Raw genomic sequence first — 19580 nt, forward strand, 5'->3', positions numbered from 1 at the left:
GGACGCCGGCACAGATTTTATCCAGCTTCTTCCATCAAATAAAAAAAAAACCACACACAGGCACAACATTAATGGGAAGATTCTTTTGCTAAAATGGACCTTTGATGTTTAAAAATAATTTGTTTTGTTTGGGTTTTTTTCCCTTCTCCCCCCTCTGGACTGAAAAGGGACAAAAAGCAGATGCCATGTGGCCAGCCCCATTCTGGGGCTGTTGATGAGAGCAAGAGAAGGGAATGGAAGGAATGGAGGAGGGAGTGCAACGTAATCAATCAGCGGCAAAGGCACCCAAGATCAAAGGGCCTGAAAGCAGCAGTCAAACTCACACGCTGTTTAACACGAGGGAGGGAAGGCTGCAGCAGAACCTGCAGCTGCTCTAAAGACAGCACTCTACCAGGTCTGGGAAGGGAGGCTCCAAGGGCATCTCTTGAGTAGTCTATGATTTTGGCAACATAAGGACTTTGGTCCTTCAGCAAAGGATCGTTACCTTGTCGTGGTGCTGGAGCTTGAGCACCTCAATGATGCCATGAGCTAAACCGTGAAGGGCCACCCAAGACGGGAAGGTCATGACAGAGAGGTCAGACCAAATGCGATCCCTGGGGAAGGTAATGGCAACCCACCCCAGTATTCTTGCCGTGAAAACTAAATGGATCAGTACAACCAGAGATATGTCGGTATACCATCGGAAGATGAGACCCCCAGGTCGGAAGATGGTCAAAATGCTACTGGGGAGGAACAGAGGATGAGCTCAACTAGCCCCAGACGTGATGACGCAGCTAGCTCAAAGCCGAAAGGACGGCTAGCAGCCGACGGTGCTGGTGGTGAACGGCGAATCCGATGTTCTAAGGATCAACACACCATTGGAACCTGGAATGTAAGATCTATGAGCCAGGGCAAATTGGATGTGGTTATTGGTGAGATGTCAAGATTAAAGATAGACATCCTGGGTGTCAGTGAACTGAAATGGACTGGAATGGGCCACTTCACATCAAATGACCACCAGATCTACTACTGTGGACAAGAGGATCACAGAAGAAATGGAGTAGCCTTCATAATTAATAGTAAAGTGGCTAAAGCAGTGCTTGGATACAACCCAAAAAACGACAGAATGATCTCAATTCGAATTCAGGGCAAGCCATCTAACATCACAGTGATCCAAATATACGCCCCAACCACAAATGCTGAAGAAGCTGAAGTAGAGCAGTTCTATGAGGATCTGCAGCACCTACTGGACAACACACCTAAAAGAGATGTTATTTTCATCACAGGAGACTGGAATGCTAAGGTGGGCAGTCAAATGACACCTCGAATTACAGGTAAGTATGGCCTGGGAGAACAAAATGAAGCAGGACATAGGCTGATAGAATTTTGCCAAGACAACTCACTCTGCATAACAAACACTCTCTTCCAACAACCTAAGAGACGGCTTTATACATGGACTTCACCAGATGGACAACACCGAAATCAGATTGATTACATCCTTTGCAGCCAAAGGTGGCGGACATCTGTACAGTCGGTAAAAACAAGGCCTGGAGCTGACTGTAGTTCAGATCACGAACTTCTTCTTGCACAATTTAGGATCAGACTAAAGAGATTACGGAAGACCCACAGATCAGCTAGATATGAGCTCACTAATATTCCTAACGAATATGCAGTGGAGGTGAGGAATCGATTTAAGGGACTGGACTTAGTAGATAGGGTCCCAGAAGAACTCTGGACAGAAGTTGGCAGCATTGTTCAGGAGGCGGCAACAAAATACATCCCAAAGAAAGAGAAAACCAAGAAGGCAAAATGGCTGTCTGCTGAGACACTAGAAGTAGCCCAAGAAAGAAGGAAAGCAAAAGGCAACAGTGATAGGGGGAGATATGCCCAATTAAATGCAAAATTCCAGAGATTAGCCAGAAGAGATAAGGAATTATTTTTAAACAAGCAATGCGCGGAAGTGGAAGAAGACAATAGAATAGGAAGGACAAGAGACCTCTTCCAGAAAATTAGAAACATTGGAGGTAAATTCCAGGCAAAAATGGGTATGATCAAAAACAAAGATGGCAAGGACCTAACAGAAGAAGAAGAGATCAAGAAAAGGTGGCAAGAATATACAGAAGACCTGTATAGGAAGGATAACAATATCGGGGATAGCTTTGACGGTGTGGTCAGTGAGCTAGAGCCAGACATCCTGAAGAGTGAGGTTGAGTGGGCCTTAAGAAGCATTGCTAATAACAAGGCAGCAGGAGACGACGGCATCCCAGCTGAACTGTTCAAAATCTTGCAAGATGATGCTGTCAAGGTAATGCATGCTATATGCCAGCAAATTTGGAAAACACAAGAATGGCCATCAGATTGGAAAAAATCAACTTATATCCCCATACCAAAAAAGGGAAACACTAAAGAATGTTCAAACTATCGAACAGTGGCACTCATTTCACATGCCAGTAAGGTAATGCTCAAGATCCTGCAAGGTAGACTTCAGCAATTCATGGAGCGAGAATTGCCAGATGTACAATCTGGGTTTAGAAAAGGCAGAGGAACTAGAGACCAAATTGCCAATATCCGCTGGATAATGGAAAAAGCCAGGGAGTTTCAGAAAAACATCTATTTCTGTTTTATTGACTATTCTAAAGCCTTTGACTGTGTGGACCATAACAAATTGTGGCAAGTTCTTAGCGGTATGGGGATACCAAGTCATCTTGTATGCCTCCTGAAGAATCTGTATAACGACCAAGTAGCAACAGTAAGAACAGACCACGGAACAACGGACTGATTTAAGATTGGGAAAGGAGTACGGCAGGGCTGTATCCTCTCACCCTACCTATTCAACTTGTATGCAGAACACATCATGCGACAAGCTGGCCTTGAGGAATCCAAGGCTGGTGTCATGAGTAAGGATGGCGAGCAGGGGGCTCTCACCCAGACTGTCAAGCGCATGCGTAGCACTGAGGAACTGTTCAGCCATTCAAAGAGACACAGATCGGGACCGCCTTAACCTTTGGGGTTTATATGGCTGGGTTTTCCCACGCTTTCTCAGTTTGTTAGGATTCTTGTTAAGTACTACTAATAAATATTAGAGACCAAGTCCTCGCCTCAGTGTGTTTCCTGGTAATCAGGACAGCTGGAGTTAAAATCTCTGGAAGAAACATTAACAATCTCAGATATGCAGATGATACCACTTTGATGGCTGAAAGTGAAGAGGAACTGAGGAGCCTTATGATGAAGGTGAAAGAAGCAAGTGCAAAAGCTGGCTTGCAGCTAAACCTCAAAAAAACCAAGATTATGGCAACCAGCTTGATTGATAACTGGCAAATAGAGGGAGAAAATGTAGAAGCAGTGAAAGACTTTGTATTCCTAGGTGCAAAGATTACTGCAGATGCTGACTGCAGTCAGGAAATCAGAAGACGCTTAATCCTTGGGAGAAGAGCAATGACAAATCTCGATAAAATAGTTAAGAGCAGAGACATCACACTGACAACAAAGGCCCGCATAGTTAAAGCAATGGTGTTCCCTGTAGTAACATATGGCTGCGAGAGCTGGACCATAAGGAAGGCTGAGAGAAGGAAGATAGATACTTTTGAACTGTGGTGTTGGAGGAAAATTCTGAGAGTGCCTTGGACTGCCAGAAGATCAAACCAGTCCATCCTCCAGGAAATAAAGCCAGACTGCTCACTTGAGGGAATGATATTAAAGGCAAAACTGAAATACTTTGGCCACATAATGAGAAGACAGGACAGCCTGGAGAAGATGCTGATGCTGGGGAGAGTGGAAGGCAAAAGGAAGAGGGGCCGACCAAGGGCAAGATGGATGGATGATATTCTAGAGGTGACGGACTCGTCCCTGGGGGAGCTGGGGGTGTTGACGACCGACAGGAAGCTCTGGCGTGGGCTGGTCCATGAAGTCACGAAGAGTCGGAAGCGACTAAACGAATAAACAACAACAACAAAGGACTTTGGTCAAGGTTATAGCATGGGTTCTCATAGCTATAGGCAAAACAGTGTAAGATGACCTAACAATGGCTCAATCCAGTACCAGAACCGAACACATCAACCATACACAGAAATATTAAATTATGGTCTTTGTCCAGTCCTCTAATAACTAAGTAGAACAGCATTCATCATGAATTGTATTAGACCTAACAAGATGAATGCTCTAGAAAATTAAAATAAGATTATGAATAATATGAGTCACTCAGTTTGAAATGTTCAAGAGTATTATCACTCACCTATAAAATTGTTTGCAATCAGGGAACCATATAAAATAAATCAAGGTTTAATTACTTCAGTGAATATAACATAGTTTTGTCTAAATTTGGGAGAATATAGTATTTTAACACATTGGCTTAATTCTCCTAAATATAATATCATTCTCTTACTAATCACTTTTTCATAAGAATCGGGAGGGGAAAATATGGTGTTCAGGAACACCATAGTAGAAAGATGTCCAAAGGAAATGCAACATACTTAACTAAACCAGGAACAAAATTCACCTTGGGGGATTATAATGATCACTGCAAGTCAATCCTCATTTCTGCAGGCCATTTCAAGAAGGCTTCAATGCCATCTCCTCTTTCTCTTCCTAATTTGGTTACTTATGTACTAAGATTTTTTTGTTTTGTTTTGCAGCAACAGAACTCCTGTGAGTTAAGGAAGTTAAAAAACTTTCAGCAAAGAAGGCTATTCGGAGAATAGAAGGCTACACTGAAGGAAGTTTTACTAAAGCAACTCTTATTTTTGTTTCAAAAGAAGCATGAAAAGATAAATGGTCATAAATATACAGTCCATTTGCTGTGCTTAATCTTGCACTCTGTACAACAAACCCCAAATCACTGTTGCGTTCCTGATTCAGTTCCATTCCTATTCAACCACATTAAAAATTCATAAATCAGATGATAAGAGATTATATTTCCCACTTTCCATCACCTGGTCCCCCTCTTGATCAATATATCAAGTAAAGCAGATCAAAGGTCAAGCTTCGTCAATGCCAGAGGCTGTAGACAGTAGTTTAATGTAGGATTATGACAGTGAAAAGTCCAAAATCAACATGTATTCTCCATCTCTGAAAAATACAGTGCTTAAGGAGAACAGGCCTAGACAAAATCCCTCCACCACAGAACACTGTAAGCAAGCCAAACCACTACCTCTTTGTGTTCCTTTAGTTTTTCTTGGCTGTTCTTTGACTTCTTTGGCTTGGAAGGCCCTCCAGGACTGGACAGAGAACTTGGTTGGTTTGACAAAACTGGAGATAGCATTGGTGTGGGAGAGCCACCACCCAGGTGCTGACCACTGCCCATAAAAGGGACAAATGAGGTAGGCATAGGCTCTGAAAGAGGACGCAGCTCCACTGTACTATCCACTGTACTATCCTGAGATTCTTTACTCCAGTTCTGCTTATCAGGATATTGGTTGGTAAATGCAGCTTCACGTGAACAGGATGAGCTTGGGAAGGCAAGCAAGTGTGGCAAAGACACAGCCTCTGGCTCTTCCCTAGAAGAGGACCCTTCTGTTATTTCTTTAGAAAGAGTCTCATTGCTTCCACCTTCTGCATAATCAGAGGAAGTTGCCTTCTTTGTGATCAGTCTATTAAAACAAAAGATAGGAAAAAGAAGAGGCAAATATTAACAGTAGAAATGTTTACTTTTGCTATACACACACACACACATCAGATTAAACTACGGAACTGTCAAGTGTCAGGAGTCTTATGGGATTTGGTGGTACCCAATTTAAATGAACAAACAAATTACATACATACATAGAACAAGTGAGTAATGAACTACTTATGAAAATACGGGTATGTCTTCCTCCACCAAAATGACAAAAAAAGTATTCTTTACATTAGGAGTGGGCAACCTAAAGACCTCGAACTGCATGCATGTCTTAAATCTTTCTGCAGCCCTCAAAATACAGCTGAAGTTTAATGGCTCAATGGTTGAAAATTAGCAGCACGGTCTCCATTCAGGTTGAAGCCTTTAGTTTACATAAATTAAAGGCATTATTTGGAAAAATAATAAACAACCACAACTTAACAGACTGCAATCCAGGATCAGTTTGCAAGATGCAAGGAAAAATTAGTTTGCAAGATGCAGCCCACACACACATTATTTCAGCATGCTAATGAAATTTTTAAAGCTTAGGAACAAGTACATTTGTTCAGTTCCATTTCCATTTTAATTACAGGCAGTATATAAATGTGAAATACAAGATAAAATGAGTAACAAAATACATATTTTACTGATTATTTGTCAGCCCCACTAGGTAGACCAGATCAGAAAATCAACTCCACAGGAAGACTAGAGCTACACTTTATTGAGACAGACTACAATAACAGAATCTTGTAAGTTTGATTGTGCTATACCTCTTCTCCTCCTTATACCCCAGTGAATCAGGTAGGCATTTGCCTCAGCCATTTCTGAATATTAACTTCTTTCCCAGGACTTAAAAAATGTTTCAGCCCTCTTTGCCTAGGTAACAGTTGTTGAACATTTCTGTCAAGGTCAGCTCTCTTACTCTCTACATTATGACAGTCAACAGAAACAACAGCAGAAGGCTTAAGTATGTGTATGCATAGACAGGAGAAATTCTTTCCTTCTTGGGTCGAAAACTATGGAAATGTGTAGTCAATATCCTATTGGGAAGTGGGAATCAGTCTTTTCCTGTAATAAGTAAAGCATTTCTCAGAGATTGTAAAAAAAAAAAAAAAAGGAACACCACACTGAGATACTTACATTCCATACTTTCAAACCATAACGCAAAAATACTCTACCAAATTTATTGAAGTTAAGTTTGATAAAGTGTTAAAATTTACAATCTTAAAGGGCAATTCATAGAGAATGGAGAATTCAACTCTCTCTGGGAGTATCCTTGAATACCTTAACTGGCACAGAACCTAGATGCCTAACTGCAAACTGGGGTGGCTAAATATGACTATTTGACACTGAATGTAAAGCACTGTACTGACTTTATGATTTATAAGACCAATTTTAAAATATTGACATTATTCTATAATGACTTAAACAGCTTAGAATCCAAGCACCTAAAACCTAAGATCAGTTGGGGAAGACCTACTTGCTATCCTACTGATGGTTTGTTCACAATGCCAAAGGGCTACAGTGTCTCAATTATGGAATTATCTCCCAAAAGAAGTACAACCAGCTCCAGCTCGTTTTAAAAGAAACTGAAGATATATTGAAGATATACAATTGAAGATATATCAAGGTCAAACGGAAACATCAATTTCCATTGAAATTGATCCAAAAACATCAGGCACAGATTGCCTTTTCAATTTGTTTAATCTTACATTTTTATAAATTTACAATAGGTTATTATTGTTTTAGTGTTCTTTTTGCATACTGCTCTTGCCTCCTTCAGGATGAAGAGTTATATTATACACTAAAAATAAAATCAATAAATTAAACACCAAACAAAACACCAGGTACAAGTCAAAACTACATTAGATATCAGCAAGATGAGAAAAAAAGGCATTCCTACTGCTGGCAAACAAAACTAATGAGGGACTTCGAAGACACGCCCTTAAACATTCCCTCCTCAAAAGTAAATTTATCCCTTGAGCAAAAAAGAAAAAGGGAAAAAAAATGGAAGTAATGCTCTTCCCAACCTGATAATGGCATTGCCTCCAGTTAGACCAAGTGACTTCAGACTTGTCTTCTCCAAAGCAGTTTTCCCAGATACCTATGATAAAGAGGGAAGGACATACTGTTTTATCAGTTCTGAAAAGGCAATTTGCTCAGAAGTTATTTGTATACTGTAAGTATCAAAGAGTAATATAAAGCACTCTTTCGCAAGTACTCCTCCTCTTAATGTTTCTAAATAGTTCTATATTCTTTTTAAGGCCCTGTTCAGAGCCTTAGGGATGATTTTTTTAAATTACTGCATTAGTTTTGTGTAAATAAGTAAAATCCCACATTCCATTTTTGACATCTGCAATTAAAGAAATCTTAGATAGCAGAACTGAAAAAGACCTAACTGGAGATATTGGAATGCTACTACTAGCCTTGATGAACCATTGCTCCAATTTGGAATTAAGCAATTTCATATGTTTATGTCCTTCCCATCCTCAAGTAGTAATTTTAACATGCCCAACTGCATTTAACTATATGATGACAAGTTTTATCCTGGGAGGAAGCTTAGAAGAGGCTTATCCTCCCTATTCACCCCCTCCCTGCTTTTCAGTATTCCATGTCCAGGATAGCAGAACGAGCACTGACTAGCATAAAGGTTATCTGTTCAGAACCTGGTAGGAGAGGTTGGCATTTATTCTAGGGTAGGGGATGAATGACTCTAAAGTACAGACATATAAAAGCATTAAACAAAAATAAAAACCGTGCAGAGATCAAAACATGCAAAAAGGAAATATTTATTAAAATGTAACCACTGTTGTGATTCTTGAGTTTTATAAGAAGTTGAAAAAACACACAAACAGGTCATTGAGAATATTTTATGGGCCCAAAGGCTTGAGCTAAGCAGCCCATGATTATGTTCCAGCAGGATTTTTTCCCCCACACCCTACAAAATACTTCAAGCTCTGAAGAGACTAAATCCTTCCATTTCCCCTCTTCAGTGAGTCAAAAGGAGGAACGCATTTTCCAGGTTGGAAAGCTATGCAGAGTCATTTTGTCACTTTCAACGGGAGATGAAGAGGAATGGCGGAGAAGAGGGTTTGTTAACTTACCTCATCTCGCATGTAAATACAGACAGGAGACACTTCACATTGCTGTTCCACATATTCCCTGCAAGGAAAGAGAAAAGGAAGAAAGAAAAGTAAAGAAAATCCTGTTCTGGTTTCAAACCTCTGAAAACAAATCTAATATGCAGTCTGTGAGATTTTCTAAGCCTTATCAGAAAGAGGACTATGTATAGTCCAGCTTAGCCTATCAATACTCAATGGTTTCACCCTCACATTCCACTCACCATGGCACAAAGAGCCTTGCAAAGCATTTGTAATGGACATGTTCCTGTGATTTCATCTCTGTCTTATCCCCAATCCACTACAGAGTCAGCCTGAAGTTGTATTTAGTTGAAGTAGTGTTTTCTCCCTTCTCCAAACTTAACTCTTTCTGTACAAACAATCTATGTAACTTCAGTGAGAAGGCTGGCAATCATATGTCCAGCTCCTATTGGTCATTAAAACATGTTTCCTCTCTGGTTAATGAGCACTGCCTTCTATGGCCATTTTGACTTGGGTTGCAGGAAACACAAGGCTGGCTGGTGCAGCTTTATTGCTATTGTTTTTGACCCAAGAATATTAATCCCCTCGAACAGCACAAAACAAATTTAAAAATCCTGGATGACAGTGTTGTAGGGGTCAGGAGGGGTTCTAGATGAAGCTGAAAGAGATACGTCAAGTTTCATGCAAGTTCCACCCCAGCTGATAGATTGTTGTATACGTGTATTTTTAAACATAGGCCTATTTTTATCTTGTAGAAGACCAACATTTTAATCTTTTTTAAAATATATATTTCCTATCCCCTTTGTCCTCTCCATTTGGGCTAGGACTGCAAGAGAGACTGAACATCTACCCACAGACCTGTCAGTTGCGTAGCTGGAAATTTTTTTGGCCTTAAGACTATCAATCCTCCTGATCAACAGGCCAATATTCTTACGGTAAAAAAAAAATCCAACTACTAGTCAGTGAAGCATATCAGGAAGCAGGATAAAACAGGAAGGAGCTCTGTCAATCTCTGTATAAGCTCCTGACAGGCCATGGTTTTGTTTTGTTTTGTTTTGTCAAAGGACTATTTGTTTTCATGAAGAATACCTATACTTGTGTGGTAAAGTGACACAAATTATTAATAATAATAAAATAAAACAAAAAACAGTTGAAGAATCCCAGGGCAGATGAGGGAATAGAATGAAGCAATAAAGCAGATGAGTGCTGGCTCAAATATATGTAACTTATTACACATACAGGTGGTCATTATCTGCAGTCTCTTTATTCATGGTTTTATATATCTTCAGTTGGTAAATTCAGACTAGATCTCATTATCTGTGATAACATGTTTTGTATATCTGCCATTTTTGATGCATAGTTCTGATCCATTTGCCGTTCTGCACAAGAGTAAAAGTATGCGTTGGTCCTCCAGTTCTCTGATTTTCCAGGTATCTGCCACCAATCTTCCCATCAATCTATCCAGCACTGATCCCATCATCGCACGCCTGCCAATCTTCGTAGCACCTCCCTTCCTATCAGCTTGTCCGGTCCCAATCTTCTTTTGCTTACCTGCCAATTTTGTGTCATTTTCCAGAGCTCTGGAATCTAAATCACTCAATACGGATAGACTCAAGCTTATATTATCTATCACTGTAGGCTTGAGTAGAACAAGGGCCACCTATACTGCCATTCCTAGCTTTTATTTAGAAACTGGGTTAACGAGCAGGTGTTTTCACTGTTATTCTCTATTTATCAGATAAGCCAACATGTCACAAAGTAACAGCAGAAACAAACTTACCATAGTCCAAATTACCAATGGAGCATTTATGTTCAAATGGTAGAAATAACAACACAGATCTATCTACTTTTAAGATTAATTTTTCCTCCAGTTTCTACTCTTTTACCTTTAACACCAGCAGGATCTGAACATACTAGTATCTGATTATTTTTAATATCATGGAGATAAATACTACCTTGCCAATATCTGCATTATCACACAGATTTTATAGACAGGCCAAGTCAGAGTTTTTTGGAAGGAAGGGGAAATTTCAAATGGTAAATCTACCTCTCTTGGAAAATCAGTATCAACTTTTCAAATATCAACTACAGAATGAATAGATCTAAAAAAATGATCTTAAGATTAGTACGCATTTTTGTTTTCCTGCTCACAGGAGGCATTCCTGGGAAGGAAACTACAGTATCTAAAGTATCCAAAATCCACAGAAAACTCAATGCTAATTCTCAATTAGGAAAGACTTATGTGTAAAAAACATTAGAATGTGGACTTTCCTAAACAGAACTTGATACGTCTCAGTTCATCTAGATAATGTGATTTTAGTTACTTGGTAAAGAGTAGCATCAATAAAGTAATAAAAGGTTTTCAATTAAACCCCAACACCACAAAACCAACAGTTAGTTCTCAGGACTGAAAAGAAAGAAGAAAAAACAAAACAAAACCAAAATTTAAACCTAGCAGGACTGAATCTGAAGTGATATGACCAACTCAAAATAAAGTAACAAAAACTAGTGGAACAACACATCTTCTAAGATCCAAAATTCTGTATCAGCTCGAGCAGAGAGCATCCAACATGATACTATAATACAGTATGTTCCTCCAGAAGACAATAATTGCCAAAATACTTACAGAAACGTTGTGGAAAGATGAAAGTTTTATTTTTTAATTTACATAAACTCCTATTACTATCCTATGAGAATGACTCTTACAAATGGAAATTCCCATTCTTTATAGTTTTTTCTTCCAATTATGACCATAACGTGAATTCCTTTATTCTTCTGCCAGAATCAACCCAATATGTTTTGAAATAGTACTCCCACTTTTTTCCACATACGAAGATGCTGAATGGACTGACAGTTGAAACTTCAGCACTGGAAATGAAAAATCATCTTTATATGTGCATGAAGACAACAGGTCATATTTATTGGCCTATTTGCCAATAAATCACTGCCATTTCCTAGTATCTGCTGCCTAATACAGCCATCTCATTCAACCTAATGACTGGGACAAATATATTCTGCATATCTTCTATCTCCTTTTTCTTACATACACATTTATCTCATTTCCCACTAATTCCAAAGACATTTTTTGGAGTGTGTTGAAATCTTCTACAAGTTTGAAGACAACATGTGTGGCCCTTCAGACATTCTCTACTGATGACCCTAATGGAAAAAATGCTGTTTAAATCACTCTATGTCATATTTATGGATACAGAAAAAAGGATCTCTTCCTTTTGCAAGCACTTGCAGTTGGCGGGGATGGGGGGAATGCCTAACAGTTCAATTCTCCCATACAGAGAAAAAAAAAATTATCCAGCAAGCATTTGATCAAGGTGATCAAGAGTACGCCAATATTAAGGGACAAATTTATTTATTGGATATACTGTATATGGCTGCCCATCTCAAATACACAACTCTGGGCAGCTAACAATATTAAAAATAATAGAACCACATTTTAAAAAACCATAACACACACAGCAGCTGAGAGAAAATTACAACAACATCATACAGTCAGCACAACCAGGAAACTGGCTCCATCACACATCCAGGGCCCCAGGCTCAAGCACAGAACCAAGTCTCCAAGGCCGTGTGGAAAGCCAGCAGGGTTGGGGCCAATCTGATCTCCAGAGAAATGATATTCCAGAGGGTGGGTGCCTAACAGAAAAGGCTCCCTGCTAAACAACACTCCCTAACAGATGGGACCCAGAGCATGTCTCTCCTGCTGGACTAGATGGCGTGGGTAGAAACAATTGAGGAGAGATGGTCCCATAGGAAAACCCAGCCCCAAGCCACGAAGGGCTTTAAAGGTGACTACTAGCACCTTGAACTGCACCCGGAAGCATACTGGTAGCCAGTGCAGCTTGCAGAAAAGTGGCCTCACATGCGCTCAATAACAGGCCCCCGTCACTGCTCTTGCTGCCACATTTTGCACCAGTTACTTAATCAATGCTTCAGTATATAGCATTTTTTAAATGAGCATGTTAGAGAAACTATGCAGAACAAGTCCCTAAACTACAGGTTTTAGAAACTGAAAGTGTCTCAAGACAATCTTACTGCAGAAATTATTAATAATAATCTTTCAGAAATTTGAGGGAGTAATCTGCCAGTGAGTATGCTAGTGACAAACACGTACACATACCCCTATTTCTGAACATAACATGCAGTGATCAATTAACATATTAAAGTGTAAATCAGAAAGAGAGGTAAGCAGAATACTTTAAATAACATTAGCCCAATTAAAGCTCTTGAAATTGTGGATACTATTGTTTAATCAAGGGATACCTAGCAAAAACCGAGGGCTTGCTTCCAGAACAGCAACTCAACAGACTTATAGCACTATGAACTGATGTAGCTATTCTGCCTCCTCCATTTCCAGCTCTCAAATTAGGGAGCGCTGTCACTTTTTCATTTAATCATAAGGTTTTTCCATATAAACCTTCCATTACTAGTTTAAGTATTTTCTAATTTTTTACCAAAAATAAAATAAAATAGAAATGACATTCTTACCTATCTACACCGACAATCCAATTCACGTATTTATTCCAAACATAGATGCAGGATACCACACTCTGTCTACATTATTGCTAGTAAATGGCAATTTTAATTTGGTGTCCCAAATATTATATTTGGTGAATACAAAGGGATTCAGATCTGAACTTCTAAAAGGCATCAGAGCTCTCTGCTTAGACAAATCAATGTATCTTTCATTGTATTTGTTTCCTTAATTCTAAATTCTTCTTTTCTAGTTTATGAGAAACATGCACATTTTGAAAAACTGTCATGAAAGAAATACAATTCTCACCTATCCTTAGGTTTTTTCCTACAGGCTATCTAACTGCAGAGGTGTGTTGATCAGAGCCCTCAGGTTTGGGCTTCTGTAATAACTAGAGAATATTCAAGGCATAGCAGGGACTTCTCCAAAGTCATAATGAAAAGGAACCAACTTATTTGCAAACGATAGGATCACAGGCTTACGATGCAAGACTAGGAATGCTATGATCTAACAGACAATTACAAGAAAAGGGCCATCTCTTTTAATTTCAACACCTCTGGCATTATTATCCAAGACTATGCTCTCTGATTAAGCGTCTGCAAGAAACAACACACACAAAGATTCCCAAGAGATGCTTAGAAACCAGCAGGCCCCTCCTCCAGCGGCTGTTAATCCATTACGTGCATTCTCTGAGGCAAGCAGACACATCAAACAGGCTGCCATTACTTTGATGTCCTGTTTTTCAGAAGGAGAACAGCAGGCAGATTAGATTCCCTCATGTAGGGATCTGACAGGGCCTGTAAACATCTTGTGTAAGGGCTAGAGCATGCTGGAGGAGGAGCAGCAGCAGCTCACAATAGCTTCCAGACCTTCTTCAGACCTAATTAGCAGAAATGGACACTAGGGACCTGGGGGAAAATTCCAGTGGGTTGACCACACTTATCCCCCTCTGCTCTAAGATGACGCGCAGAACTCTAACAAAATTCTCCATATGGGACAGTCAGCGAATGATCCTGAAGAGTTAGCAGACAGATAAAACGGCTGTGGCTACCAGAATCTACCCTGAAATAGCTACTTAGCTAGATAGCTTATAAAATACCGAAGCATTCCAGCTTACACAATGGGAAAGTTGCAACCAGGAATTCAAACTTCTACCCAGCTAGTCCACATATGGCTTTTTTAGTATTCCTACAATTTTAAAAAAGAAGTCATCCAAACAGCTCTTCTTCTATCCCACACAGTATGAGTTCCCAGTTGTGTCTCATGAATTAAGAGAAATTAGTATTTCTGTTATGCTTACTGTACCTTGGACCAACTAAGCCAAATTTCTGCACAGGGTAACCAATGCTATTTAACATTTAAAATACTAATCAGAAGAACAAGAACGGATATTACACACATTGGGAAAACATGCCTCAGTAAGCAATAATTCATCAATTAATTCCTCAGATGTAACTGCCTAGACAGAGGCAGAAGGTCTCAGAGATAAATTACCACTGAGGCTTGGTATTTTCTCTTTTCTTTAAACTGGGGGGGGGGGGGTTAAAGCTAAAAGTCTATACATGCAAACTGTATGCTGTATCTCTGAGTTAGAACCCTTCTGAGTACAAGGCTGTGCCCAGACATGTGCCTTGTTTTATATTATCTGTTCCTTTCTATGTTTTGTTGCTTCAATAATTGAAACAAAGCATCTACACAATTCATTCCTATTTTCTTTTTCATAAAGAAAACCTTTTTATTATATTACCCCATCAGAAGGACTGTTAACAATATATAGTTAAATAGGGATATGAAAGAAATCCATAATATATTCTTTAAAAACAAATAATCACAATTCACCAGAACAGTCTCTAATGCAGCAAGGATAGCTTCAGAATTTCATAGATCATCTTTTTATCTTAAAAAAATTTCCTCCTCCTCTGGGGAAATAAATGAAGGACTATTCACCTGTTTAAGACTGTAGCCACATACACACCATTTATAATTACAGATTGGTTCAATTTGCTGCTAGGAAAACTGAATCTAGATAAAAAAAGACAAGTGTCTGAAGCCTTTAGTGACTGGTTAGTGATAAAGCATTTTGTTCTGAAGATGTTAGGCAGGGGGCAGAGACAATGAGGGGGAGGAATAGAAAATCAAAAGGAAGAAGTGGGGGTTGTTCCACAGTTGAAACAAAAAGCTATGTACAAAATGCAAACATATTTCCCACTAAAGCATACAACATTTTTATTTAGATATCTCAACTATTTTTTCTAAATGCTCTGTAATGGCACATTTTATCTAAATGAACTGTAATGGCACAGTTCTAGCAACCTTTTTTTAATCAATCAATCAGTCAGTCATCAACCAACCAACCAGACAAGCAAAACAGAAAAAAGACACAAAAAAATAATAATACAAAGATGTAATATCAGTAAGCAGACAGAGAAATTGCAAAAGTTGTACAGTTGGTGCTCAGTGTATCACAAATGAAGGATTAACCAAAAAAAGCAGAATACATTGAGTTATTTTTAACAAAATACAAAGGGATTTTAAAGGATTTTTTAAATCTCTGAGCTGAATACTAGTAGCTCCGCTGTTTTATTAATGATAAATCACCTAACATAAAAAAAGAAAAAAGAAAATCTACTAAAAACTACTGAATATTTAATTTCTAACTTCCCCTTAGTTTTACTTCAACATTTACAATATTTATAAACATTTAAAATTGTATTCTTTTAATCAATTCTTTAATCAATTTTTTCCCCTTGAAAACCATACCCTAAATGTTTAAATTTGCCTTGCTGTGTAATTATATATGTTTCCATAATATATAATGTAAATATATATGTGTTTCTATAATATACATGGAAACCTTTTTTGGTTGAATTTAGTCAAACTTCTATTGTGAATGTTAATTTTCCCATTGCTGCACATTCCCCAAGTTTAAATTCCCAATCTACTATTGTTGGAAATGTATCTCTTTCCCAAAGTTGTGCTAAGTTTTCTTTGTTACCGTGAATATATATCTTAGTATAATTGTGATTTTTTTTGTTGATATGTTCTGGAGTTATGCCTATTATGCCTAGTTTTTAAAAAAATGGTTTCAATTCAACATTAGTTTCTAAAATACTCCGAATAGTACTATGTATTACTTCCCAATACTTCTGAGTTTTTTTTACATGACCACATGTGGTAAAATGTTCCTTCATTGCATTTCCAACATTTATTACTATATGATTTGTATATCTTGGCAATTACTGATGGGGTTGTACACCATCTATAAAATGCTTTGTATCAGTTTTCTCTAAATTGTAACTCGGGGTGAATTTTATTGACTTGTTCCTTAGTTCTCCCCATTGTTGTGATTGATTCTTTGAAATTTTGCAACCATTTTATCATACAATTTTTATTTGTTCTGTCTCTGTGTCATATTTAAGATTTCTAGCAACCTTTTTGGCGACAAGTAATACTCCTCCAAATTTGAACTGTTTTCAGATGCCATTAAAAGCAACATTACTAATGTCCAAGTGTCCTTACAACTTTAAATCTTTCCGATTTAACTGATCACAACTGAGGGTGGAAGGTGAGCAAAAATGAGAAATCATCTTGACTGCTTAGGATAAAGTATAAGGCAACAGTAGAATAATAATAAATACTCTGATTTCCAACTTCAGTTTCATCACAAGAAATAGAAATATGTAACTATAAGAGAAAAGAATGGACATAAATAGAAAGAAATAAGGGCTATTCAAAGAAAAACACATAAAACATTAACAAAGCAGCACACTCAAAGTGAGCTTGTATTACATTTTATAATTTTTAAAAAAGCCAACAAAATTTGAACTGATTGAACTTTTCATACTTATGAGGTATCTTTGGAGCATACTCAAAAGTTGAACAGCATGGAACATATTACAGGGAACATGCACATATCTCCAAATATCCTGGAATCTGTCTAGAATGGAAGCTAAAGTTAGCGTGACTCTTAATCATTTGCCAAACCTGAACTAAAGAAGGACTTTTAATAACATTTCTTCTGAAAAGGGTGTTTATTCTAGACTTAGAATTAGTTCAGGTATCCCTGCCCTGCATTAGTGTGATACCCAAACAGTCTGAACAGAAGCAGACATAGAGGAATGAACTCCAAAAGAAAAATAATTTCTAAATTCACTGTTGCAGTGGTACTGATCTTAGGGAATAGGTTAGTTGCTATAAAGAGGGACATTTCATGCTGAGAGACATAAAATAAGTAAATACATGTGTAAATATAACCATACTTGGAATCCCATGTAGAATTCTGATATTACATAACCAAGAACAGCTTGGTATTCTATAGCTAAAAGTGAGCAGAAGAAGCAAGCTTAGCCTGAAATGGAGCTGGATGATTATGGAGCTGGAACAATTTCCCTATGAGGAAAGGCATAATGCTTTGGGGGTTTAAATAAGGAGCAGGTCCTTTTCTTCAATCCACACTTTTCCAATGAAGCTAAATGGCAGAAATTTTGGAAGATCTTTGCATAGAGAATGGCTAAACTATGGGAAACACTACCATAAGGCGTAGAGAAGGCTGCTAACTTGCTTTACTTTAAAGAGGATTGGGCAAGTTCATGGCAGACAACTCTTTAAGGTAATTAAAATAGTTATATATGACCTCCAGTAACAGAAGCAATATCCATCTGAATACCAGCTACTGAGTAATAGAAACAGGAGAATGTTGTTATTATAGTGCCCAGCCGTGAGTTTTCCACAGATGTCAATGTGTATTAGAACATAATACTGGATGTTGTAGATCTTTAGTACGGTAAAGCACAGTTCTTGTGTTTTTATCAGCTCTCCAGAAATCTATTCCATAATGGATGCTAAGCAAAATAGTAGAGGAGAAGAGAAGAGAGAAAGAAAGTCCTGGGCATAATATTACAACCTCAAAATCCCATCTAAAAAAAATGTTGCATTCTGCACTAGTGATCATGAAAGGGGAACTTCCTATAGTCTGAAACTGTTTTCAAGTAAGGAATTGATTCATACAAAACACAAATCTATACAAGGAATCAGTACAGAATCTGCAAAACGTAGCTGAGGTTCACTGAACAGGAAATGTGAGCTAGATAATCAATAGATGATTTATCAAGTCAGCTTAAAGATGGTGGAGGCTAAATTTAAAAAGACTGCTAAAATAACACAAAGGTAAAATCTCTACCAGGGAACCTCTACAGAGTGGTTATGTTAGTGAATACATTTAGTTATGAACCAATACATGGACAAAGAGATAAGTGAGTTATTTTTTGGAGGTATTTGAAATTAAAGTTCTCTGTGGTAGTCATACAAAAGTGCAACCTACTAGACATAAACAGTATTATTTGTGAAATTGTATCTGGAATGTGTCACGGGAAAAGTACAAAAATTTGCAAATCAAAGGTTGGCAAAGAAATGACACTCATCTGTTTGTTATTCATGCAAGCGTTCAAGTGGCCCACCCACCATTTCCTTATGGTCCTATCATCTGAGCAATGGAAGTCCTAGTCTGACAGTAGGTCAATGACTTCCTGGGATATTTCTGAAACAGTTCTTTGTCTGAAAGAAATAACTACCAATGACACGGTCCTATAACATAGCATGTGGATGATAGAAGAAGTGTTTTAAAACAGAAGAGAACCTAGAAGATCCATTTAATCACAGAAAAAAAAATCAAAGAACGAAGAAAGGGGGACAAAAAAATGTAGCCTGCTAAGAAGTGGCTTTGGGGGGAAGACGGAAAGGAGAGAGAAAGATGCTTCAAAATAATTTGCAACTATTGTTTACAATTTAAGAAGTTCAGCCTTCTAGGCCACAAAAAACAAAGTTAAGTAACAAATCATCTGTGAAGTACAGATTATTAGTTTGACATTTGTTTTTAAGAGCCTTGAATCCACTTCAGACAGAAAGATCACTAAATGTAGGCTGCAGCAAGAGGGAGGCAAACCATCACAGAAGCTTCATAATCCACAGAGTATATGAAGCGTAGATTAATTCTAAAAAAAAAAAAACAAAGACAAAAGGTGGCAACAAGAAAGCCTTTTTAAAAACAACACCTCAAAAGCTTGGAAATGCCCAGTCAATAATTGAGTTGAAACTTGTGTAGAATCATTCCCAACATGCAAGAGAAAATCCTTCCAATTTCAGAATAACTCTTCATGTCCCCATTTGATTTTATCAGAACCTAGGAAATTGTAAATATGTACAGTACAATTCATTATTAATACATAATAATCACAGATGTTTAGCACCAGAAGAAAACAGTACACAAGTAGTGAAGAATGAAAACTAAAATTGAGGAGTGGCAGAAAAGTAGGATGATCATTTTGTTTAGGGTTTTTTCTGCTTTTACCAGTCATTTCACACATCATCCAATCATACTTTTGCAACCAAAGGAACAAAGGGGAAGAAATACATTTCCTAGTGT

The 19580-nt window shown here is 38.0% G+C and overlaps 1 protein-coding gene across 4 annotated transcripts in view; it reads right to left on the minus strand.

Moving 5' to 3' along the window:
* The window catches only part of ASPSCR1 (ASPSCR1 tether for SLC2A4, UBX domain containing), an 84523-nt gene that overhangs the window by 47087 nt on the left and 17856 nt on the right, over positions 1 to 19580 (minus strand). For all 4 annotated transcript variants that reach the window (XM_063293277.1, XM_063293276.1, XM_063293275.1 and 1 more), the window contains exons 5-7: positions 8674 to 8731; positions 7600 to 7673; positions 5126 to 5564 (exon numbers count right to left, since the gene is read on the minus strand). In XM_063293277.1, the coding sequence (XP_063149347.1) occupies positions 5126 to 5564; positions 7600 to 7673; positions 8674 to 8731 (571 nt within the window). The remainder of the gene's footprint in view (positions 1 to 5125; positions 5565 to 7599; positions 7674 to 8673; positions 8732 to 19580) is intronic.

This window comes from Candoia aspera, chromosome 2, assembly GCF_035149785.1.
Source record: "Candoia aspera isolate rCanAsp1 chromosome 2, rCanAsp1.hap2, whole genome shotgun sequence".
Lineage (NCBI taxonomy): Eukaryota > Metazoa > Chordata > Lepidosauria > Squamata > Boidae > Candoia > Candoia aspera.